Source organism: Chiloscyllium plagiosum, unplaced genomic scaffold (genome assembly GCF_037043375.1).
Source record: "Chiloscyllium plagiosum isolate Xiang-an unplaced genomic scaffold, Cpla_swu_hap1 HiC_scaffold_8, whole genome shotgun sequence".
NCBI classification, from domain to species: Eukaryota; Metazoa; Chordata; class Chondrichthyes; order Orectolobiformes; family Hemiscylliidae; genus Chiloscyllium; species Chiloscyllium plagiosum.
Window position 1 is genome coordinate 60,390,582 of NW_028270146.1, and position 24,770 is coordinate 60,415,351.

Consider the following 24,770-nt stretch of genomic DNA (forward strand, 5'->3'; position numbering starts at 1 on the left):
GATCGAAATGATATGTATGGCTTATAAGCCAAAAGATATGAATAAATTATGGAATGTCGTTCTGAAAAGGAATCACTGCACATAAGAGGTAATCACCTTGTCACAAGTGTTTTGAAGATTAAATTTCAAATTTGTCTAAACATCTGAATCAGTTTAGATTAGATTAGATTACTTACAGTGTGGAAACAGGCCCTTCGGCCCAACAAGTCCACACCGATCCGCCGAAGCGCAACCCACCCATTTCCCTACATTTACCCCTATACCTAACACTACGGGCAATTTAGCATGGCCAATTCACCTGACCTTGCTATAAAGCCCAGGATAAATTACAGTTCAAAAACACTGGTTATCAGAATAATAATAGAGAGAGATGGACAGGCAAAAGCAAGGGAGATGGGATGGAAGAGAAGAAAAATTGAGACAGAAGCAAAAAAAGAAGAAACAGACATTTGCCAGCACCCTCAGTGACAGGAAGTTAGAATTGTTGTTTCTAAAAAGATCCAGTTAGTAAAAATAGTGAAGCTGTCAGGAATGACTTAATCCAATGGTTCAGATTTAGTTTGAAGGGTTTCACTGAGTAATCAAGCCCTCAATAACTGTGGTTAAAGATATAAACGTAATCACTTTTCTCCAACAAAATTAAGCTGAAAATGTGGCCTAAGGTAAAACAGTATGTTATTAAAGTTAAATAAAAGGTTCTAAATGTTTCAATTTCTCTTTTACATTGACCTATTTTGTTTTATTTAGGATGAAGATCCTCCCAGTGAGGGACAAGTAATTTCAAAGATACACAAAGGATTGCAAAAATACTCACTTGGCACAATGTTGGCACAAGTCAGTCAAGGTCCATATGCTCCACAAGAAATACATCATCCTGAGGTGAAAATAAAGAGTTACTTCTAATAAGATTTGTTTTGGTAATTTACCTGGTACTTCAATACTGCAGCAAGGTGGGGTTGCAAAAATTGGGGAACATGGAACATCAATTCTTCTGCTCCTCGGATGCTGCCTGACCTGCTGTGCTTTTCTAGCACCACGTGCTTGACTCTGATCTCCAGCATCTGCAGTCCTCACTTAGACCACAACTGGAATACTGTGCAATTTTGATCTCCTAACATGGTGGATGGTATAATGTTTTGGAAATGATTCATAGGAGAGTTTTGAGAATTATTCCAGGCTAGAAGAACCTTAGTTAGTCAGTTAGGCTTAAGGAGAAGGATTGATTCGCTTTGTGTAAAAAGTAGGAAGAGAGTAGACAAATTGGACCTTTGAGCTTTCTCCTTCAATCACGTCACTCATGCTGATCCTCTGTAAGAACACCACTTTCCTGCATTATCCCCATATCATTTAATTCCCATTGTATTGTAATTCCAATGCCTTTCTAGAATAATTCCAGAATTTTAGTAAATTGAAGTCAGCTTGTAATGTTCCTGGATATTATTAGAGTCCAGGTAAAAGTTCCATAGTGAGGGTTTACAGAGCCAGGTTCTAGAGCTTATGATAAAACTTGGGGAAAAAAGACAGATAATAAAATCTTATTTCTAGTAAAGAATTCAGTTTCATATCTTAGTTGTTACAATAAAAAATATTTAAGTGAGATATCCATCAAATATTGAAATAACATGCAACATTATAACCTTAATTTTCCAAGTTTTTTGAAGAAGATTGATGAGGGCAGAGCAGTAGATGTGATCTATATGGACTTCAGTAAGGCGTTCGACAAGGCTCCCCATGGGAGATCTCACGGAATACAGGGAGAACTAGCCATTTGGATATAGAACTGGCTCAAAGGTAGAAGAGGTAGAAGGTGGTGGTGACAGGTTGTTTTTCAGACTGGAGGCCTGTGACCATGGAGTGCCACAAGGATCGGTGCTGGGCCCTCTGCTTTTTGTCATTTACATAAATGATTTGGATACGAGCATAAGAGGTACAGTTAGTAAGTTTGCAGATGACACCAAAATTGGAGATGTAGTGGACAGCGAAGAGGGTTACCTCCGATTACAACAAGATCTTGACCAGATGGGCTGAGAAGTGGCAGATGGAGTTTAATTCAGATAAATGCGAGGTGCTGCAGTTTGGGAAAGCAAATCTTAGCGGGACTTATACACTTAATGGTAAGGTCCTTGGGAGTGTTGCTGAACAAAGAGACCTTGGAGTGCAGGTTCATAGCTCCTTGAAAGTGGAGTCGCAGGTAGATAGGATAGTGAAGAAGGTTTTGGTATGCTTTCCTTTATTGGTCAGAGTATTGAGTCCAGGAGTTGGGAGGTCATGTTGCGACTGTACAGGACATTGGTTAGGCCACTATTGGAATATTGTGTGCAATTCTGGTCTCCTTCCTATTGGAAAGATGTTGTGAAACTTGAAAGGGTTCAGAAAAGATTTACAAGGATGTTGCCAGGGTTGGTGGATCTGAGCTACAGGGAGAGGCTGAACAGGCTGGGGCTGTTTTCCCTGGAACGTTGGAGGCTGAGGGGTGGCCTTATAGAGGCTTACAAAATTGAGGGGCATGGACAGGATAAATAGGCAAAGTCTTTTCCCTGGGGTTGGGGAGTTCAGAACTAGAGGGCATAGGTTCAGGGTGAGAGGGGAAAGATATAAAAGAGACCTAAGGGGCAACATTTTCATGCAGAGGTGGTACGTGTATGGAATGAGCTGCCAGAGGATGTGGCGAAGGCAGATACAATTGCACCATTTAAGAGGCATTTGGATGGGTATATGAATAGGAGGGGTTTGGAGGGATATGGGCTGGGTGCTGGCAGGTGGGATTAGTTTGGGTTGGGATATCTGGTTGGCATGGACATGTTGGACCGAAGGGTCTGTTTCCATGCTGTACACCTGTATGACTCTAAGTGAGATTCATCTAAGCTGTTTAAGCACATCTGCCTGGCCCTGTTTCCTCTGTTATACGTAAAGTGGACCTTTGGGTTACATAATTAATTTCTTACATATAATTGTAATGAGGTCCTTTTTGCTCCAGATTTGGTTTTGATCACTGTTGGTTTCCCCAAAAGACAACCTTCTTTAATTCTTAAAGAAATGTGTAACTGTCACATTCCACTTAGTCAAGGCCTCACATATCCCAGGAAAGTGACCTTTGCTGAATGGTTATGCCTCCTCAAAATCTTTCTTCAGTCAAGGGACTATGTTATAAAATTAGAATATGTTCCTGAACTATAAAATTTTCTATTTGAATGTGATTTAGTTATTAGTTCCTACTTCGGGCTATTTTCCTGGGTGAGGGGGAAAAAATGTGTTGCGTACATCTTTCTGGTTAATCTTTATTCTTATGCTCAAAAACCTTTAGCTTTAGACCTGTGTACATTTAGAAACAAGCTGATTGAGGTTTTTAAAATAATGAAAGAGGCTGCATAGCAAAACAATTGATAAATAATTCCAGTTTGACAGATTGGTGAGGACCAGCAATATCCAGTTAAACCACAAGGAAATAGAAATAGACAGGATATTGGGTCGTAAACCTTGAGTATACGTTGCCAACTGGTACAGTGGGTTCTTCTTCTCCACTCATCTTCAAGAAAGAGCTGCACCAATTCTTGACTGAGATATAGATTTAATGGTAAAAAATGTTCGCTTGTTCAGCAGATTTCCAAAATTGGCAACTCAGAGATCAGATGTTTTAAATACATGTGCCAAGCTTGAGAATGAGACTAACATACAGGGTTTGAAAGAAAAAAAATCTCTACTCATCCCCAAGTCTGAAACTGGTCAAAGTCGAAATTCCTTGGCTTTGTTTTAATCCTTATTACCCAGCGAGCCAGTCTATCCCACACACTGTAGACTTTTATCTGCTGTCTGATACTACACAATTGAAAGAATAGAACATAGAACAATACAGCACAGAACAGGCCATTCAGCCCACGATGTTGTGCCGAACATTTGTCCTAGCTTAAGGCCCCATCCATGTAACTATCCAATTGCCGCTTAAAGGTCACCAAAGATTCTGACTCTACCACTCCCACAGGCAGCGCATTCCATGCCCCCACCACTCTCTGGGTAAAGAACCCACCCCTGACATCTCCCCTGTACCTTCCACCCTTCACCTTAAATTTATGTCCCCTTGTAACACTCTGTTGTACCCGGGGAAAAAAGTTTCTGACTGTCGACTCTATCTATTCCTCTGATCATCTTATAAACCTCTATCAAGTCACCCCTCATCCTTCGCCGTTCGATTGAGAAAAGGCCTAGCACTTTCAACCTATCCTCGTATGACCTATTCTCCATTCCAGGTAAATCTTCCTGGTAAAGTGCTTAGATCCTATCTTGTATGTGTAATTGTAGTCATGAAATATTTAAGTCAAATGAAACATTCTACACCAAAATTACACCCGAGTTTATTGTAATTAGCACGCAGCACTAGAAGCTATTCTTTATGCTAGTAAGTCAAACATGTAAAGCCATATCAATGTATTGCTAACATAGTGATAAAATTTACCATTTTATCACATCCTGGTAAATCTTCTCTGCACCCTCTCCAAAGCTTTCACATCTTTCCTAAAGTGAGGCGACCAGAACTGCACACAGTACTCCAAATGTGGCCTAACCAAAGTCCTGTACAGTTGCAACATCACTTCACGACTCTTGAATTCAATCCCTCTGCTAATGAACGCTAAAATCTGCCACCAAAGCATTCATCGCTGGGCTAAAATGTTTTGTGACCAATCTAATGGCCTCTCCTTGATCCATATCTCCATCTTTTTCTGAATCTACTCTTTTTTTGTATTTAGTTTCAAATTAATTAATTCTGTTAATATCATTTGGAAATCGCACCTGAAACATTAATTAATTACACGCTGCACATTTCTGGAGTTCATTCTTTCATTGTAATTCACAAATACTCTTTGAGTCTCAAAGTTGTCAAAAGCATTTTTGTCCACATTTTTCTTAGTTAAAAGTCTTCTTTCTTACTGTCACTTGTGACCTATATCTAGACTTTAAAATGTGTTGCTGGAAAAGCGCAGCAGGTCAGGCAGCATCAAAGGAACAGGAAACGTCGATTCTCCTGTTCCTTTGATGCTGCCTGACCTGCTGCGCTTTTCCAGCAACACATTTTTAAGCTCTGATCTCCAGCATCTGCAGTCCTCACTTTCTCCTATATCTAGACTGCCTTGCCAGCCCATTAACATTGAATCTGCTACTTTCTATCATATGGCTTATTGCTACTGAAAATGAATACCTTCCAAGGATTTTTTTTATGCTTCTGATGTTTGTTCAAGCAATGTATGTTTATCTGCAAATTTAACTTCTGTCAAAAACTAGAAGCTTGTCTAAATTTGGTACTTTGACACAAACGAATAACTTAAATCCCAGCAGAGATCCGGGAATTTCCAGATAAAATTTATGCCATCTTGCAAACTGCCCAGTGAATTCCATTATCACCATTCTTTCTGAATTTGTCAAAATCTGACCATGCCTGATAAACTGGATCATCAGGTTAATCAATTTAATTCATGCAAGTTAATAGTTTGTCAAAATATTCATATATGTGTCCAAATCTTCAGTTTCCAATTCCAAAAACCTTCTCATCCCGCTTTTGTGTGGCAGCAAAAGAGCCAAGGTCATACTTTGTTTCTTCTTCAGTAAATATGTACAGCAGTTCCACATGGTTACTTCAGTTTTAAACTGGTCATAATTTTTCACATCAAAAACAGGTGGGGAATCATATCCCATTATTTTAGATTTTGAATCAGCCATGTCTCTGATGTCTTCTTCAGATTACTGTTTGGTTAGAATTAAACATGTTTTTTAATCTTCGCTTTACAAATGGCTAAACTATTCTCTGCTAGCATTGAGAGACACCAGGTTAAAGGTTGGTGTGACAGAATCCAGGCATATACTTTGAGTCAGAGATTTATTCCAGTCCACACATTGGACAAATCCAAAATACTTATTACCTGTATCTCATATCACTTCTCACCCAATTTTCACTTTCTCTCTAATTCCATTTTGTCTGAGGCATCTCTTCCAGACCTTAGTAGATAGAGTTAAATAGAGTGTTAAAGTTGTAATTTAGGACAAGTATTTGCTTGGTGCATTTACAAGTTATGACTTGGAAGCCTGACAGTAGTGCTTTCTGCTCTGACTATCTAAACAGCTGGATTAATGGAGATGATTTGATACTGGGTGCACCTTTGTAGATCTAGAAGGATACATTCTCGAGATAAATAATTGACCAATTTAGAAGATCAGTTGTCATTTGGGGCTATTTGAATTTGAGCGGCTACTGCGGGAAATTAAAAGCAATATCCTCAAAAGAGAGGAGCTCAAATTCCTGGAAGGAATGAGGAAGACAGTTTTTAAGGATTCTGTGACTTGCACTGCTCATTGATGTCTGTGTGAGTTGCTGAGAAATTAATGGCTGTGCATTTAATGTGCAGTTAATAGTTTGTTTGACCACAATATGCCTTTTAATTCATGTTTACTTGGTAATTTTGTATGATAGGTACAAGATAGAGAGTATTGAGCTTTTAGTTGTCTCTTGTGTAATTGAAAATCTTCTGATCGTGTAAAACAAAATCTTGTGATGGTATTGTATCTTGTGCCTTTATTCTCTTTGTAAGTATCTGGGATTTCAAATTTCACCTGCTTAAAAAAAAACTTGTCCCCAAACTGGATTGTAACCAAATTGGAGAATCCTAACCAGGACTGTAGCAGTGCACTTACAGTTTAAAAATATAATTCCTGCCACTAAACTATCAGAACAAATGATTAAGTTGCTTTTGTGGGTGTTAATTTAACACTCATACAGGATCTTTGCTCCCTTCTTACTGCAGATATAAAATGTCAAAAGATAACATTTATACAGCAATGTTGACTGCAATGTTCACATTTCTCAATAGAAAATATATCATAGCTGCAGGCTCCTGCAGGTAACAGCATTCTTCTTTTAATTCTGGACTTTAGCTAGCAATGGAAAGTTTCATTTTCACCACATCAATGGTGGTAGAGCAGCTTGCCCATTCCCAGTGTACATTCTATTACTTTCAAACGGATGAAAATTAGGTGGGGAATCCGCTCCACTGAATCACCATCCAAACCATGATGGTGAAAGTTTAGTATATTGATTTGCAGATAAGCAATGTCCTTTTGATTATAGATACATCTTCTGAATTAACATAATTTGTTCTGTGCACTTTTGTCATTGAGATAGATCCAAGTTCATTGCACAATTTGATCTTGTATTAATTACCACCAACAAGCAAAACTTGTTGGTGGTAATTGAAAACACAGTGTTTTCAAACTGATTTGGTAATGTCTTACATGTATCAAATTTAGGAAACAGTCTGATCACACTGATATCCTTTATCCGAAAACCTCCATACCAACTGTTTGTTAGATAAAGGATATTTTTGGTTTTTGGATACACTGAGACGAGTCAGGAGTGTCTGTATCTTCAAACCTGTTTCTGCCTCCAGCTAAAAATCTGCTTCAGCTTCCTTTTTTCAATTGCCAATCACATCCTGATTCTAAACTGTCTTCAGTGCTATTGACACAACAGGACATCCATTTGCCTGGATTTACTAGGCTGTTGCTACTTTAGACAAGCAACTTTGTTTGCTTGGAAAATCAAGAATGATGGAGGTTTGAGTGACTAGAAAAAAGTGATGTGCAGTTTACCAATCTGAAAGATGTGCTCTGGAGGAGTAGAATTTTTTTTTAGTTATTGAAAACATAAGAATACACTAAAATGCATAGCAAAATTCTACTGATGAAAGCGTATAGTTCCATTCGAGCCCTTTGGAAAAACAACTTTGATTTTAGGTCATTTAGGCCAAGTCTTTCTTCAAAGGGCCTGAACTCAGCGGGTCTATTCAGGTCTGCTTTTGAAAAGACCTTCAGTTCTTAGATCTTTTTGATTTTCGGACATGCAGATAAAGGATATCTGACCTGTATTTTTTTTTTCAAGAGTTAGGGGTTAGATATATTACTCTGACCATATGTACAACTATTCCTCCCTGGGAGATGTGTGCATGTTAACTAATTGGGAAATATTTGATCACGTTCTACCAAAATTGACACAGAATTCTCTCAGATAAATCATGGAGTAAAATATCATCAATTTATAATAAATTTGAAGTATTGTACCCACGGTTACTCAAGTGTTAAGCTTTGCATCACTTACTGTAGTCTCCCCGAATTATACGTATACATCCATATTTGTTTTGCCGTACAGGACTCTGATGATGATAGCAGCACAGGACAGATCAGTGAAGGCCAGATGCCCAAATTTACTGGAGCAGCAGAAAGCATCCTGACTGGACAAGCACAATACAGAAGTTCTCGATCAATGAATAGAGACTCAAGCTTAACACGAAGAGGACGTTCACCATCACCAGGACAGTTTGATATTCAAAAAGGTAATTAGTAGACGATAGTTATCTCTTCAACAAAGGGAATTGACATTTATCCTGACATGCTCTAGCTGGGAAAACTATCTAGTTTGTTTAATGCAGTAGGTATCATTGAGCTGAACAAGAGTTTTTTTCTGTGCCATGAGACCAATAGTTGAAATCACACCTCTTATTCACACTTTAGAAGCGTTATCCCCTATTGCTTAGATTGTCTAACATCCTATGGCACTTTCCAGACAAGAGATGTGGCTGATGACCTGCAATTGTTGTTGTGTGCTAATTTATAAGTGTCTTCATGGAGACAGCCAATTTCTGTGAACTCCATTTTTCCCTCTGCTTCCAGTAAGAAAATATTTGACATTTGAGTTTTTCCCCTTTGAAAGCATATCATGAGCTTGTCCTTCATTCTACTCCGTTTCTGTCTTTTTCACTTAAAGCATCGTCTCATTCATGGCACTGTCCAATGGCAAACTGCACACGCCCCAATGCATTCTTCATATATGACCATAAACAACAAGTGTCTGCTGAAGTTATGACTTCACAAGAAATACTTGTCAATTCTGTCATGTCTTCACCCAATATCCACTCAGGTGCATTTGACCTAAAGTCATCGCAATTGAGAGAAGAAGTCATGACTTTTTGGTTATTTCTTCTTGCACCTGGATGCAAGTTCGACTATCAGGCACAATTACAATGTAGAATAGAACCAAATTTGCTTCTTATTGCTATGTTATCTCACATTGAAATCCTGTTACAAGGTTCATGAGAACTGTGGGTAGCACTGGGTAGCTCTGTGGTTAGCACTGCTGCCTCACAGCACCAGGGACCCAGGTTCGATTCCAGCCTTGGGCAACTGTCTGTGTGGAGTTTGCACATTCTCCCCGTGTCTGCATGGGTTTCCTCCGGGTGCTCCGGTTTCCTCCCACAGTCCAAAGATGTGCAGGCCAGGTGAATTGGCCATTCTAAATTGCCCATAGTGTTAGGTGCATTAGTCAGAGGGAAATGGGTCTGGGTGGGTTACTCTTTAGAGAGTCAGTGTGGACTTATTGGCCCGAAGGGCCTGTTTCCACACTGTAGGTAATCTAATCATAAGAAATAGGAGCAGGAGAATGGCTATTCAACCCACTGAGCCTGCTCTCTCATTCATTAAGTTATGATTGATCTGATTGTGGCTTTAACCTTACATTCCTGCCTCAACCAGCCCCCTCTATTTTTGTCTCGATCATCAATTACCAATCGTGTCTTGCAGCCTTGAAAATGTTCAATGACCTAGCCTTCATTACTTTCTATGAAAGAGCTTCCAAATCTTAATGACATTCTGAGAGATGAAATGCTCTTCGTCTCCATCTTAAATAAGAGACTCGTTATTTTTTAAAATTCTGTCTTTATTTCCAGAATCCTAATTCTGCTTGTCCTTTTCAGAAAAAACTTCATTATGAGGTGTTCATGTTGGGTATTATGTGTATAAATAAAACTGGCAGTCCTACAAAACTGCTGTTTCCTCTTAGGTAAGCCTTATGCAAATCTGTAAGAAGTGAATTTACTCAAAAGAAAATCGAAGAACATTTTAATATTTACATTGAAACATTTCTGGAAATTTCACCTAAATTATATTCTTCTTCCTTGGCCCTCATTGCCTTTATCTAAGCTTTGTTTGGTGAATTTTACTCATGCATTGTTGGTTTCAGATAAACTTATAACAGTTTGGCAATATTTAATCTTGTTTCTTATTCTTCAAATAACAGTAATATTGCTTGTTTTTTTCAATCAAATTCATGAAGAAGCAAGTGTTAATCAACAAATTGGAGTTGATCTACTTTATTTCTAGTCTTCTGACAATAACATTTAATCCATATAAAATTAAGTTTCTTGATAGCAAGGAACTACAATCAAATAATATTAGAACAATTGTTTTCAACTAACATGCTGCATTAGTGACATTGATGACAAATGCCATAAGTTAGATCATTGTGCTGACTGGTTTTTCAGCCATGAATTTACATCATAGTTCTGGAAAATAATGGCAGCAAGTGTAGCAGCAGATCAGGAGAGTTGCAATATTTGTTACTGCTGCTATTCACAATGACCATAAGATATAGGAACAGAAATTAGGGTGTTCAGCCCATTGAGTCTGCTCGGTTATTCAATCATGGCTGATAAGTTTTTCAAGCCCATTCTCCCACTTTCTCCCCATAACCCTTGATCCCTTGACAAAAAATAACCTATCTAATTCTGTCTTAAATATACTCAAAGTCCTGGCCTCTACAGCCTTCTGTGGCAGTGAATTCCAGAGATTCACCACTCTCTGGCTAAAGAAGTTCCTCCTTATCACCATTCTTAAAGGTTTTCGCTTTACTGCAAGGCTGTTCCCTCGCACCCTAGTTTCTCCTACCAATGAAAACTTATTCCCTAAGTTTCAATTAGATTCCTGTTCATCTTTCTAAACTCCATTGAGTATAGCCCCAGTCCTCAAACATTCCTCATATGTTAAGCATTTCATTCCTGGAACCATTCTCATGAACCTCCTTTGAACATGCTTAAGGGCCAGTACATCCTTCCTGAGATATGGGGAAAGTGAGGACTGCAGATGATGTAGATCAGAGTCGAAGAGTGTAGTACTGAAAAAGCTCTGCAGGTCAGGAAGCAACCAAGGATCAGGAGAATCAACATTTCAGGCATACACCCTTCATCAGGAATGAAGCTTGTGGGCCGGGATGGGGGAGGCGGGGTCGGCGGGGTCTGAGAGATAAATGGGAGGGGAGGGTGAGGCAGAGGCTAGAGGGAAGGTAGCTGGAAATGCGATAGGTAGATGAAGATGTGGGGGAGGGTGATAAGTCGGTGAGGAGAGTTGAGCGGATAGGTTGGAAGGAAGATGAACAGGTCAAGAATGTAGTGCTGAGTTGGAGACTTGGGACTGGGATAAGTTGGGGAAGAGGAAATGAGGAAACTAGTGAAATCCACTTTGATACCGTGTGGTTGCAGGGTCCAAGGCGGTATATGAGACGTTCTCCCTCCTGGTGTCTGGTGGTTAGGGTTTGGTGATGAAGGAGGCCCAGGACCTGCATGTCCTTGGTGGAGTGGGAGGGGGGGGTGGTTAAAATGTTCAGCCATGAGGCGGTGGAGTTGGTTGGTGTGGATGTCCAGGGGACCTTCTCTGAAACAATCTGCAAGTTGGCATCCTGTGTCCCCGATGTTGAAGGAACCACAACAGATGCAAAGGATAGAGTAGATGATGTGTGCAGAAGTACAGACAAACTTCTGTCAGATGTGGAAGGATCCTTTGGGGCCTTGGACAGAGGTGAGGGGGAATATGGAGCCCAGAACTGCACACAATACTTCAAATGTGGTCTGACCAGAACCTTATAAAGCCTTAGAAGTACACCACTGCTTTTGCTAATTCAGCTTGCAAGTTTACCTTGAGAACTCTCACGTCTCTTTGAACTTCAGACTCCTGAATTTTCTCTCCATTTAGAAAATAGTCTACACCTCTATTCTACATGACCTCACACTTTCCCATGTTGTATTTCATCTGCCATGTCTTTGCCCACTCGACTAACCTGTCCAAATCCTTCTGCAGCCTCCCAGCCTCCTCAATACTACCTGTTCCTCCACCTATCTTTGTAACATCTGCAAATTTAGCCAGAATGCCAACAGTTCCTTCATCTGAATTATTAATGAGTAAAGTGAAAAGTTGTGGTCCCAACACTGATCCTTGCAGGACACCATTTATCACTGGCTGCAATCCTGAGAAAGACCCTTTATCCCCACTCTCTGCTTTCTGCCAGACAGCAAATCTTCTGTCCATTCTTGCACTTTACCTCAAACAACATGGCTCCTTATTTTGCTCAGCATCCTCCTGTGCGGCACCTTGTGAAAGGCCTTTTGATGTCCAGGTAGATAAAATCCATTGAATGTCTTTGGTCTGTCCGGCTCATTACTTCCTCAAAGAACTCTAGCAAACTTATCAGGCATGACCTTCCCTTGATGAAACCACGCTGACTTTGCCCTATTTTACCAAATACTTCCAAGTATTCAGAAATCTCATTCTTCACAATGGACTCCAAAATCTTACCCACGACCAAGGATAGGCTAATCAGCCTATAATTTTCCATGTTTTGCCGTACTCCCTTTTTAATCCGGGGTGTCACATTAGTGATTTTCCAGTCCTTTGTTACCCTCCCTGACTCCTGAAAGATCACCACTAACACCTCTTCCGCTATCTCCTTTAGAACTCTGGGGCGTAGTCCATCTGGTCCAGGTTATTTATCCACCTTCAGGCCATTCAGTTTTTCTGGCACCTTCTCCTTGTGATGGTCACCATACTCAGTTCTGCCGTAAAGACTGAGGCAAAATAATTATTCAGTTCTTCAGCCATTTCTTTGTTTCCCACTACTATCTCTACAGCATTGTTTTCCAGCAGCCCAATGTCCACTTTTGTCTCTCTTTTGCCCTTTATACATCTAAAGAAACTTTTACAGTCTGCCTTTATATAACTGGCTAGCTTACCCACACATTTAATCTTCTCATTCCTTTTTTTGTTGCCCCTCTGTTGTTCTTTATAAACTTCCCAATCCTCTGGTTTCCCACTGTCCTTCGCCACATTATATGCTTTCTCTTTTGCTTTTATGCTATCCCTGACCCTCCTGGTCAGCCATGGTTGCCTCATCCTCCCTGCACCATGCTTCTTTTACCGTGGGATGAATTTTTTAAACAAGGGTTTAAATGGTTTTATAGTATATCATTTTTTTCAAACTTTGAATGATTTTAATACCTGCAGTTGTGTCTTCTTAGAGAGAAATGGATGGGAGCTAGATACCAGCTATGGACCTATGACCTTGGCAGATCTTGAAACATGTCCCATCCCAGCACTTCACAGCAGTCAAGCACTCCAGAAGACCCCTAAATCAGAAAGCCAGGGACAGGTTAGTATCAGAGAGGTTTCCAGTTTACTTGAATAGCTATTTGCTGAGCTGTGATTTTTGTTGTAATTGTGTACCTTGCAACCAAAATGATTCCCAAATGAGTATAAAAGAGACCCTGTCTCTGAAGTATTTTGGAGCAGTCCAAAAGCCAGTTGCAGTTTGAAGATTTAACATATTATCTACTGCAAAGAAACACACCAAACTCCCTAGACTATACAAATTGTGGTTGTCCCACTAACATGATAGCAAAGAGAAATGTAGCTATTTCCTCTGCTTGTGCAGAGAACTAAGTGTTGGAAAACACATTACAAATTATAAGTGGACTGGTTGAAAAGTCTTTTGATCTTAACACCTGTTGGAACTTTGGAACTGTTGTGAAAAAGGGTCACTGGACCCAAAACATTGACTCTGATTTTTCTGCACAGATGCTGCCAGACCTGCTGGGTTTTTCCAGCAATTTTTGTTTTAGTTTGGAACTTGGGAGTTGGGCTTTATGATTTATATCATGTTTCATATGCTTTGAAACAAAATGTCTTCATTTTTGATATAACCTGATCTTAATCAAACATAACAGTGCTCCTAGATTTCAGTCACTCTCTGATATTGTTTGACTGCCATAAATCCTAGTTTGTTTATAGCTAAATGTCAAACTTTAGGTATGATACTTCACAACAGAATGGGGATTTGGCATTAAGTTATCAGATAATTTGAATTAACTGAGCATGTCAATCCTGTGAAAGTGCTATATGAGGACAGAAATAAGCATTAAACCTGTTGCAGCTGGAAATGCAATCTTTACAAAGGAGGCCAGAAAATTCAGATGTAGGGAGAGGAGGATCTTCTGATTGGAATTTTGGTGCATGAAATTATTATCTAGGCAACTTTTGTGGGTAGAGATAGCTGTATTCTATAGGGCCTGAAAAATGGTATGTACTTATTTGATGATAAACAGCAAAATAAAGATAATTGTCTGATTTTTTTTTTGTTATGGGTGCTATCTGGATGCAAAGTGAAAATAAATTGGGTTGGCGTTGAGTTTTTTTTAAACTCCATTTCTGCTCAAGGTTTTGCAAATTGTGAAACTTGATATTTTCCATGCAGCAGCAGATTCGGACAATGTTTAGAGTATGTACTTTTAAATCCATTAAAGTATTTAAGAGTGGTAATTTGGTGCAGTTAATACAACTGAAAACTGATCCAGCATAAAAAAAATTCAGTGTCTTGACTACCATATGTGGGTAATACCATCTTAAATTACTGAAAGTTAATCAAAAAATGCTATACTGAACCATTTACTAGTTTAGTTTGTATTCTGTAGTCAATCTCTGCAAATTAGAAAAGGAAATTAAAACATGTATTGTTGCGTCTGAAAAAAACCTCAATTTTAAGAGTTTTCTCAAAAACACACAAAGGTTTAGCAGAAACTTGGAATGCTGATTAATTCAATTTGGGGACATGATCAGATTTGTGGCTGGTTTCTCATACAATAGATAATGGAAACCCTAATTTGCACTTAACTATATTTTCAAATGAAATTGTTGAACTGGTATACAGGTTTGGTTGATTTAGATGAATGATACTGAAAATAAAAGCTCAGTCTGGCATAAACCAATGAGATTATGTGCTAGAGGGCTGCATGAACTTTGAAAGTAGAGTTTTGCAAAATTTTGTGATTCAGTAATTGTTTGTCAACAAATGATCTTCTTGACTTATTACTATTTCAGCTATCCAGTCATTAGAATTATAGACAATAGGTGCAGGAGTAGGCCATTCTGCCCTTCGAGCCTGCACCACCATTTAATATGATCATGGCTGATCATCCTCAATCAGTATCCTGTTCCTGCCTTATCTCCATTACCCTTGATTCCACTATCCTTGAGAGCTCTAGCCAACTCTTTCTTAAATGAATCCAGAGACTGGGCCTCCACTGCCCTCTGGGACAGAGCATTCCACACAGCCACCACTCTCTGGGTGAAGATGTTTCTCCTCATCTCTGTCCTAAATGGTATACCCCGTATTTTTAAGCTGTGTCCTCTGGTTCGGCACTTGCCCATCAGCGGAAACATGTTTCCTGCCTCCAGAGTGTCCAATCCTGTAATAATCTTATATGTCTCAATCAGATCCCCCTCAGTCTTTTAAACCCAAGGATATACAAGCCCAGTCGCTCCAGTCTTTCAGCGTAAGGTAGTCCCACCATTCCAGGAATTGACCTCGTGAACCTACGATGTACTCCCTCAATAGCCAGAATGTCTTTCCTCAAATTTGGAGACCAGAACTGCACACAATACTCCAGGTGTGGTCTCACCAGGGCCCAGTACAGCCGCAGAAGAACCTCTTTGCTTCTATACTCAATCCCTCTTGTTATGAAGGCCAGCCTGCTATTAGCCTTCTTCACTACCTGCTGCACCTCCATGCTTACCTTCATTGACTGGTATACAAGAACACCCAGATCTCTTTGTACTGCCCCTTTACCGAAATTGATTACATTTAGGTAGTAATCTGCCTTCCTGTTCTTGCCACCAAAGTGGATAACCATACATTTATCCACATTAAACTGCATCTGCCAAGCATCTGACCACTCACCTAACCTGTCCAGGTCACCCTGTAATCTCCTAACATGCTCCTCACATTTCACCCAGCTTAGTATTATCAGCAAATTTGCTAATCTTATTACTAGTACCATCTTCTATATCACTAATATGTATTGTAAAAAGCTGCGGTCCCAGCACTGATCCCTGCGGTACCCCACTGGTCACTGCCTGCCATTCCGAAATGGAGCCTTTATCACTACTCCTTGTTTCCTGTCAACCAACCAACTTTCAATCCAAGTTAGTACTTTGCCCCCAATACCATGCGCCCTAACTTTGCTCACTAACCTCCTATGTGGGACTTTCTCAAAAGCTTTCTGAAAGTCCAGGTACACTACATCTACTGGATCTCCCTCATCCATCTTCAGAGTTACAACAAATTCCAGAAGATTAGTCAAGCATGATTTCCCCTTCATAAACCCATGCTGACTCTGACCTATCCTGTTACTACTATCCAGATGTGTCGTAATTTCATCTTTTATAATAGACTCCAGCATCTTTCCCACCACTGAGGTCAGACTAACTGGTCTATAATTTCCTGCTTTCTCTCTCCCACCTTTCTTAAAAAGCAGTACAACATTAGCCACCCTCCAATCTGCAGGAACTAATCCCAAATCTATCGAATTCTGGAAAATAATCACCAACGCATCAATGATTTCTCGAGCCACCTCCTTCAGTACCCTGGGATGTAGACCATCAGGCCCCAGGAACTTATCAACCTTCAGACCTAACAGTCTCTCCAACACCAATTCCTGGCAAATTTAAATTCCCTTAAGGTCCTTCAGCCACTGCTACCTCAGGGAGATTGCTTGTGTCTTCCCCAGTGAACACAGATCTGAAGTACCAATTCAATTCTTCTGCCATTTCTTTGTTCCCCATAATATATTCCCCTGTTTCTGTCTTCGAGGGCCCAATTTTAGTGTTAACCATTTTTTTTCCTTTCACATACCTAAAAAAGCTTTTACTATCCTCCTTTATATTTTTGGCCAGTTTACCTTCGTACCTCATTTTTTTCTCTGCGTATTTCCTTCTTAGTAATCCTCTGTTGTTCTTTAAAAGCTTCCCAGTCCTCCATTTTCCCACTTATCTTTGCTATGTTATACTTTTTCTCTTTTAACTTTATATGTTTCTTAACTTCCCTCGTTAGCCACGGCCACCCATGCCTCCTCCGAAGGATCTTTCTTCCTTTTTGGAATGAACTGATCCTGCAACTTCTGCACTACACCCAGAAATATCTGCCATTGTTCCTCCACTGTCATCCCTGCTAAGGTATTGCACCATTGAACTTTGGCCAGCTCCTCCCTCATAGCTCCATAGTTCCCTTTATTCAACAGAAATATTGTCACTTCCGATTGTACCCTCTCCCTCTCAAATTGCAGACTGAAGCTTATTGTATTATGGTCACTACTTCCGAATGGCTCCTTCACTTTGAGGTCCCTGATCCATTCTGGTTTGTTGCACAATACCAGATCCAGCATTGCCTTCTCCCTGGTCGGCTCCAGCACCAGCTGTTCTAAGAATCCATCTCTGAGGCACTCCACAAAGTCTCTTTCTTGAGGTCCAATACCATCCTGATTCTCCCAGTCTATCTGCATGTTAAAATCCCCCATAACAACTGGAGTAACATCTTTGCGACAGGCCAATTTCAGCTCCTGATTCAACTTACATCCGACATCCAGACTACTGTTTGTGGGCCTGTAGATAACTCTCAAGAGGGTCTTTTTACTCTTAGAATTTCTCAGCTCTATCCATACTAACTCTACATCCCCTGATTCTAGGTCCCCCTGTGCAAGGGACTGAATATCATCCCTTACCAACAAGGCCACCCCACCCCCTCTGCCCGTCAGTCGTCCTTACGATAGCACGTGTAGCCTAGAATATTCATTTCCCAAGAGAAAGTGAGGACTGCAGATGCTGGAGATCAGAGCTGAAAATGTGTTGCTGGAAAAGCGCAGCAGGTCAGGCAGCATCCAAGGAACAGGAAAATCGGCGTTTCGGGCATAAGCCCTTCTTCAGGAATGAGGAAAGTGTGTCCAGCAGGCTAAGATAAAACGTAGGGAGGAGGGACTTGGGGGAGGGGCGTTGGAAATGCGATAGGTGGAAGGAGGTCAAGGTGAGGGTGATAGGCAGGAGTGGGGTGGGGGGCGGAGAGGTCAGGAAGAAGATTGCAGGTTAGGAAGGCGGTGCTGAGTTCGAGGAATTTGACTGAGACAAAGGGGCTCAAGGGCGGAGGAGCGGGAAGTGGAAGAGATGCGGTGGAGGACCTCCTTCTTCAAGGACCGCAATTTCCCCCCAGACATGGTCGACGATGCCCTCCACCGCCCTTGAGCCCTGCCCCTTCAACCGCCACCAGGACAGAACCCCACTGGTCCTCACCTACCACCCCACCAACCTCCATGTACAGCGTATCATCCGCCGTCATTTCCACCACCTCTAAACGGACCCCACCACCAGGGATATATTTCCCTCCCCTCCCCTATCAGCGTTCCGAAAAGACCACTCCCTCCGTGACTCCCTTGTCAGGTCCACACCCCCCACCAACCCAACCTCCACTCCTGGTACCTTCCCCTGCAACCACAAGATATGCAAAACTTGCGCCCACACCTCCCCCCTTACTTCCCTCCAAGGCCCCAAGGGATACTTCCATATCTGCCACAAATTCACCTGCACCTCCACACACATCATCTATTGCATCCGCTGCACCCGATGTGGCCTCCTCTATATTGGGGAGACAGGCCGCCTACTTGTGGAACGTTTCAGAGCGCCTCATCTTCCGCCTAGGAACCCTCCAACCACAAGGGATGAACTCAGATTTCTCCAGTTTCCTCATTTCCCCTCCCCCCACCTTGTCTCAGTCAAATCCCTCAAACTCAGCACCTCCTTCCTAACTTGCAATCTTCTTCCTGACCTCTCCGCCCCCACCCCACTCCGGCCTATCACTCTCACCTTGACCTCCTTCCACCTATCGCATTTCCAACGCCCCTCCCCCAAGTCCCTTCTCCCTACCTTTTAACTTAGCCTGCTGGACACAATTTCCTCATTCCTGAAGAAGGGCTTATGCCCGAAACGTCGATTCTCCTGTTCCTTGGATGCTGCCTGACCTGCTGCGCTTTTCCAGCAACACATTCTCAGCGCTATTCATTTCCCAGGCCCTGTCCACTTGAAGCCACGTCTCAGTTATCCCCACAATATCGTATCTGCCAATTTCCAAAAGAGCCTCAAGCTCATCCGTCTTATTTCTAATGCTTCGTGCATTCATATATAGTATTTTTAATTTGTTACTGCCCTCACCCTTCCCATCAACTCCTATTTCACTCAACCTTACAGCATGATCCCTTTTTGAGTTTTCTGCCTCATTGATACAGTTGTCTTTCTTGACTTCCCTTGTTCTAACTTTCCCTTCAATTTCCTTCTTAAACAACCAGTTTGTCCCCTCCCCCCCACTACTTAGTTTAAACGTAGCTGTGTGGCAGTAGCAAACCTGCCTGCCAGAATGCTGGTCCCCAACCTATTAAGGTGCAAACCATCTCTCTTGTATAATTTATGCTTACCACAAAACATACCCCAGTGATCCAAGAATTTAAATCCTTGCTTCCTGCACCAGTTCCCCAGCCACACGTTCAAGTCCATTATCTCCCTGAATAACATAACCATACAGCAGAAGAACAAACCCATCTGCCTACCATGTCTGTGCTGATCATGGTGCCATTCTAAATTAATTCTATCTGCACATTGCCCATATACCATCTCATACCTGCCTATTTACATGTCTTGAAATGCCTCTTCAGTGTTGCTAACATATCCGATTCTACCACCTCCACTGGCAGCATGTTCCAGACACCTGCCCACTCTCTGAAAAAAATAAATTTCTCACATACCTCCTTTAAACTCTCCCACTCTTAAACCAATGTCCTCTAGTATTTGATATTTCTACCCAACAATCCACCCTATCAATGCCTCTTATAATTCTATATGTGTCTGATTTCCTTTAATTAATTCAGCATAAGAAATATAGTTCACCAGAATAGTTGTTGGACTTCTAGCATCCAATTCTGATCATACTGTAAAAACAATCTTGAGTCTGTTATTGATGGGATAAGAAAAATCCAGGCAGCAGTCAATTGAGCGATAAGAACCAGTATCATCCTTAGGGCAAGGTGAGATGTGAAAGAAGCTGCAAAGCCTGAGGCTGTTTCTTCAAGTGGCTATCATTGACATGGCCTGAGGAGACACACTATAGATGCGGTGTGATATTGATGCTCAGCTGAATTTCCACCTTCACCAATTGTTCCCTAATCTAGTGTAAAGAATCATATGCAATTCAGACAGGTTCATATAATGGACAGATGATCTGTCTGCAATAATATCAGCTAGAGTAGTAAAGGTGAAAATCTACCCTAAGTAGATTCACAAGGAAATGCACTTTGCTTTAATCCAGCCTTAAAGGGTTATAATGTTTCTAAAGTAAAGGAATATCAAGGTCTTAATTACTTGTTCTAGATACATATTTTAGTTTGTAACTCAAGTAGATGTTACTTTCTCCTTTCCAACGCATCTACGCTCAGCATTATTAGAATGCCCGTACTGTGGGTAATCAGCTTAGATTTTCAATTTGAATATGGGCAATTTGTGGTGTATGTCTAATGCACCAGGGCTTCAGCTGGAACTATACATACATATTTTCCAGTGGAGCACTGCAGCACTTTAATTTGAAACAGGATTTGAGCCTTAGACTGAAGATGCAGTGTGCTGCTATTTAACTTGCTACCCAGTCTCAAAATATATATTGCATGTATTTTCAAATAGTTTGCAGTTAAAATGTAATCCAATATCACACAATATCAGTATTTAAACCTCAAATTTTTGAATAAACTTAATTTACATCAGATAAATTACAACAATTCTCTTACATTTTTATTTTTCACACTCTAACTTTAAATAAATCTCCAGGGCATCAATCTCCCTTGTAAAGACTTTAATATTGATTCAATTAAATGTCAAACAGTACTTTGGCTTCACTAATGTAAAACTGAACTTGAGTACAATGAATGCTGCTACGCCCTAGATGGCAAAATTCCTCTTCCACATAAAATTATTTTATTGTGTAATTACATCACATCTGTTGTTAAGTTCTTTTTATTACAGCATTTTTTGTATATGTGGTGATTTTGTCAGTGTGAATGTCTGCATCCTTTCATCTTGAACCCACTGCAATAGTAGTAGGACCTCAATCACCTAACCTGACTGTATCTTTTGATATTTGTAACCAAGCACGATTATACTAGGCTTTCATTTCATCACACATTACAGCATACAAATTTATAAACTGATTTTTCAGAAATAATACAAAAGGGTATTATTCAGCTTGAGTAATTGAACAGTCAGATGATTGACATACGGATAATTGATTCTGCACTGTTCCTGCACTCAAATTTATAAAAGGAATTTGACTTCACTAGCCTGTGGTAAAAATAAGATGTGATGACTCTGTTTTCTATTATTGTACACATATGTGCAAATTAAAATCATACATTTCACAGATTTCCAAAACACAAAATCTTGTTAAACTCCTTGACAACAAAAATACTTTATGTTTAGGCCAGTTATCTAACTCGTTCTCATCAAGGAACTCAAATGTTGCTCAACAGAATATCACACTCTGGTCTCATGAATGTCACTCTGAGTTACCCAGATATGCTGCATGCTTAAACAAGAAAATTATCTTTCAGAGGAAAAACATTAGCTCTTAGTAGAGTTGTGATAGTAAAACACTTGATAAGTTCAATGTAATCAGGTAGAGTCATTGAAAGGGAAACCATATTTGACAAATTTGACATATATGACAACATGTGCTGTGGATAAAGGGGAATTGCTGGATGTACTGGTTTTAGATTTCCAGAAGCATATTATAAGATGCCAAATTAAAGGTTATTATGGAAAATAGAAGTTCGTGGATTAGGAGGTAACGTATTGGAATCGATAAGAGATTATGTTAGCTTTCACAAAGCAGAGAGTAGGCATAAATGTGATTTTTTTTTCACGTCGTCAAGATGTAACGAGTGATGTGCCATAGGGATTGGTGCTGGGATGTCAATTGTTTACAACTTATATAAATGACATAGATGCAAGAACAGAAGGAATCATTGCCAAATTCACTGATGACACAAAGACAATAGGAATGTAAGTTGTGAAAAAAACATGAAGCTACAAAATATATAGATAGGTGAAGGTGAGTGATTAAAGTATATTATTTAAATGGTATAAAGATTGTAAAATCCTGAGATGCAAGTGTGTCCTTATGCATGAATTACACAAAATTGTATACAGATAGTACAAGTAATTAAGAAAACTAATAGAATATTATAATTTATCACAAGGGGAATGGCGTACCAAGGGAGGAAGGTTATGCTTGACTTATAAAGGACATTAATGAGTCTGCATCTGGAATACTGTACACAGTATTAGTCACCTTATTTAAAGAAGGATACTAATATGTCGGAGGCAGTTCAGAGAAGGTTTACTAGACTAATACTTGAATTAGATTAGATTACTTACAGTGTGGAAACAGGCCCTTCGGCCCAAGAAGTCCACACCGACCAGCCGAAGAGCAACCCACCCAGACCCATTCCCCTACATTTACCCCTTCACCTAACAGTATGGGCAATTTAGAATGGCCAATTCACCTAACCTGCATGTTTTTGGACTGTGGGAGGAAACTGGAGCACCCGGAGGAAACCCACGCAGACACGGAGAGAATGTGCAAACTCCACACAGACAGTTGCCTGAGGCGGGAATTGAACCTGGGTCTCTGGCTCTGTGAGGCAAAGGTTGGATGGGTTGGTTTGAATCTGCTGGAGTTTAGAAGAGTAATAAGTGACTTGACTGGAACATATTAGGCACCAAGTGGTCTTGATGGGGTGAACATGGATAGAAGTTTCCTCTTGTGTGAGGATCTCGAGCTAGAGACCTTTGTTTTAAATCAGGCGTTGCCCACTTTAAACAGAGATTAGGCTTTATTTTCTCTCAGAAGGTTGAGTCTTTGAAACTCTTTTCAGTTGAAGGGTTATCAAAGGTAGCAGGATTACAGATTTGCATTGACAATCAGATTAACTATGATCATACCAACTGGCAGAGCAAGCTCAAAGGGCTGAATGACCTGCACCTAGTCCTAATTTATACATTTGTACGGTTCGTACTTAATCATTTTGCATAATCATTTTCATATTACAAACCATTGTCAGATTTCCCCACAAGTCTGTTATCTGGCTAAAGTGGAGGTTCGAAGCCTGCCTATTGTGTGGAAGTCTTTCAGCTGTGATTTTCCCCAGGTTGGCTACTCTGGCCAGATGGCAGTTCATCAGTCTGATTGTATGGAAGGTGGGTGAGCTCTCAAAGCAAGGGGACCATTAGCAGGCTCTCCCATTTGAAAGAACAGCAAACTACCTTTGCATAGTAAGTGAGGAAGAGGCCACAACAAGATTGAGGCATCCTCTCTCTAACTTCTTAAAGTTTACAATAAAAAAACTAAATCAGTACCCAGCATTGTGGATTGGATGGGAGTTGGTGCAGGAAATGGAACACTTCCACAACTGCAGTGGCTGCACTCGATGCCAAGAGGCTGCCATTCAAATTCTACTCAGCAATCCATAATGTCACAGTGGACATATTGGGCCCTAAACAAGGAGGATTAGCTAATTATTGCTTACAGTCAGGTAAATCTGTGCCCTCATTCATGCTATCCTACCTCTTGGAAAATGGCCCTGGCACCTGATGGGATGAAGATCGGGGTGGTTGGCTTGCTAGTTGGCAGCAGGAGATTTTACATTTGCTTGCTTTCCTCAGGTTTGCTGTTATTTTTTAATATATCAGTTAAAATCCAACATTAAGTTTAACGGTCTGAATGAATTCATAACAGCTGTAGTATTGCACAGACATCATTTAGGGTTAGAATCTCGTTTCTGACTAAGATGTCATCGGTACATAAAAAGCCTTGGAAAAAGTTACTTAACTATCATGTGACTTGTTGCAAATTTCCTCAGGATGATGACATACCTGCGATGGAGCAAAGACCAGCAACTGCAAGAGTGATAAAAGTTCAAAGTAGAACTCCAGATGCCATAGAACAAAGTAAGTCAATTTCATAAATCTCTTAAGCCTGGAGCCTGGTTGCTGTGTTGCGTCTGCCGACTGAAGCAGCTGCCAACAGCAGCAGTGCCATACTTGGATGCTGTTATTCAAGGCTTTTGAAAAATTGGCTGAGAGCCTTTTAAATTTAAGGGAGTTTCTCGAGGAATATATGGTCGAAGCTTGTTTTCTCTTTTTCAGGAGCTAAGACTTCATCTTGAAACACATGAGGCTGTTTCAAACTGCACAATCTAGTTTGCTCAGTTATAAAATTGCTATTAGTGTCTCACAGTTAATTCAAAGCTAAAATGTGAACAATTTATTTTGTATTTTAAGAAAATTAAAATGCAATGACTGTGTTTGTTTTTGCAGCATTTACCTTTCATTTCTGACTCGAATTGCAAAAATAATAAATAATTATATAATGTGCAGAAATGCCTGTAGAAATCCTGGAAGGATTATACAATTTCCAACCAAGTGTGAAAAGCTCATGAATTTATTCATCACTAAGATTGAGACTCTCTATGCGACTGCCTGCATTGCATCATTTCTTTCTCTTTTCCGAGAGTCCCTTACGTCCTGAAATGCCATCTGTCTGTCTCTCATATTTCTTGTTATTCTGAACTGTGATGCTGAACTGAAGGTAATATCTGGCTAATGGTCCAGAAATCCTAACAGGCATATTGAATCCATGACTATATGACCTGAATATTCTTGAATATGGAGATGTCCAGCCAGAAGGAAAATAGTATCACAGTCCTGCTTTTAAA

The 24,770-nt window shown here is 40.3% G+C and overlaps 1 protein-coding gene across 10 annotated transcripts in view; it reads left to right on the plus strand.

The window, feature by feature from the left end:
- The window catches only part of kiaa0586 (KIAA0586 ortholog), a 530,738-nt gene that overhangs the window by 444,158 nt on the left and 61,810 nt on the right, over positions 1 to 24,770 (plus strand). For all 10 annotated transcript variants that reach the window (XR_006312780.2, XM_043697765.2, XM_087989896.1 and 7 more), the window contains 4 exons: positions 748 to 879; positions 8,189 to 8,372; positions 13,158 to 13,288; positions 23,916 to 24,003. Coding sequence is in view for 9 of the 10 variants with exons in the window: in XM_043697765.2 (XP_043553700.2) it covers positions 748 to 879; positions 8,189 to 8,372; positions 13,158 to 13,288; positions 23,916 to 24,003 (535 nt within the window). In the remaining variant the exon portion in view is untranslated. The remainder of the gene's footprint in view (positions 1 to 747; positions 880 to 8,188; positions 8,373 to 13,157; positions 13,289 to 23,915; positions 24,004 to 24,770) is intronic.